The 527-nt window shown below is 63.2% G+C and overlaps 1 protein-coding gene across 1 annotated transcript in view; it reads left to right on the top strand.

Moving 5' to 3' along the window:
- Positions 1–494, top strand: part of LOC104876776 (membrane cofactor protein) — a 9625-nt gene extending 9131 nt beyond the window's left edge. Inside the window, exon 4 of the mRNA XM_010644987.1 lies at positions 3–494. Coding sequence (XP_010643289.1) covers positions 3–494 — 492 coding nt within the window. The remainder of the gene's footprint in view (positions 1–2) is intronic.
- The last annotated feature ends 33 nt before the right edge of the window (positions 495–527 follow it).

Here is a 527-nt window from a genome sequence, read left to right as displayed (position 1 = left end):
GCCTCCTGGGGCTCCTGCTGGTGGGCCTGGGCGTCCTGCCTTCTCCGAGCTCTGCCGTCTGCGGTGAGCCCCCGACGTACCCCAACATGGAGCTGGTCGGCCCGGCCCAGTCTGTCTACCTCCATCTGGAACGTATCAGCTACCAGTGCAGGCCCGGGTACCTCCGTCGCCAGGAGATCCTCACCCTTGCGATTTGCGGCCCCACTGGGAGGTGGTCACCTGTGTCCACTGACGCTTGTTTCAAAAAGTCGTGTCAGGTCCAAATGGATCCTGTGAACGGCCAAGTCAGACTCCTCAACAAAAGTTATGAATTCGGGTCGCAAATCCAGTTCGTGTGTAATGAAGGCCTCCGCTTGAGCGGACCCGAGATTCTGCACTGCCTGCTGAACGGCTCGCAGGTGCACTGGAGCGGCGAGGCCCCGGTGTGCCCGAAAGTGCTGTGCAGGGCGCGCACTCAGGGCAGCAGACCTCGTTCTCCTACGGGGAGGCCGTGACCTACAGCTGCCGTGGCACGGCCCCCGACGCGC

Source organism: Fukomys damarensis, unplaced genomic scaffold, assembly GCF_012274545.1.
Source record: "Fukomys damarensis isolate Sample0158 unplaced genomic scaffold, DMR_v1.0_HiC HiC_scaffold_14, whole genome shotgun sequence".
NCBI classification, from domain to species: Eukaryota; Metazoa; Chordata; class Mammalia; order Rodentia; family Bathyergidae; genus Fukomys; species Fukomys damarensis.
The sequence above is the reverse complement of the archived record's forward strand: the minus strand, read 5'-3'. Positions and strand labels throughout refer to the sequence as shown.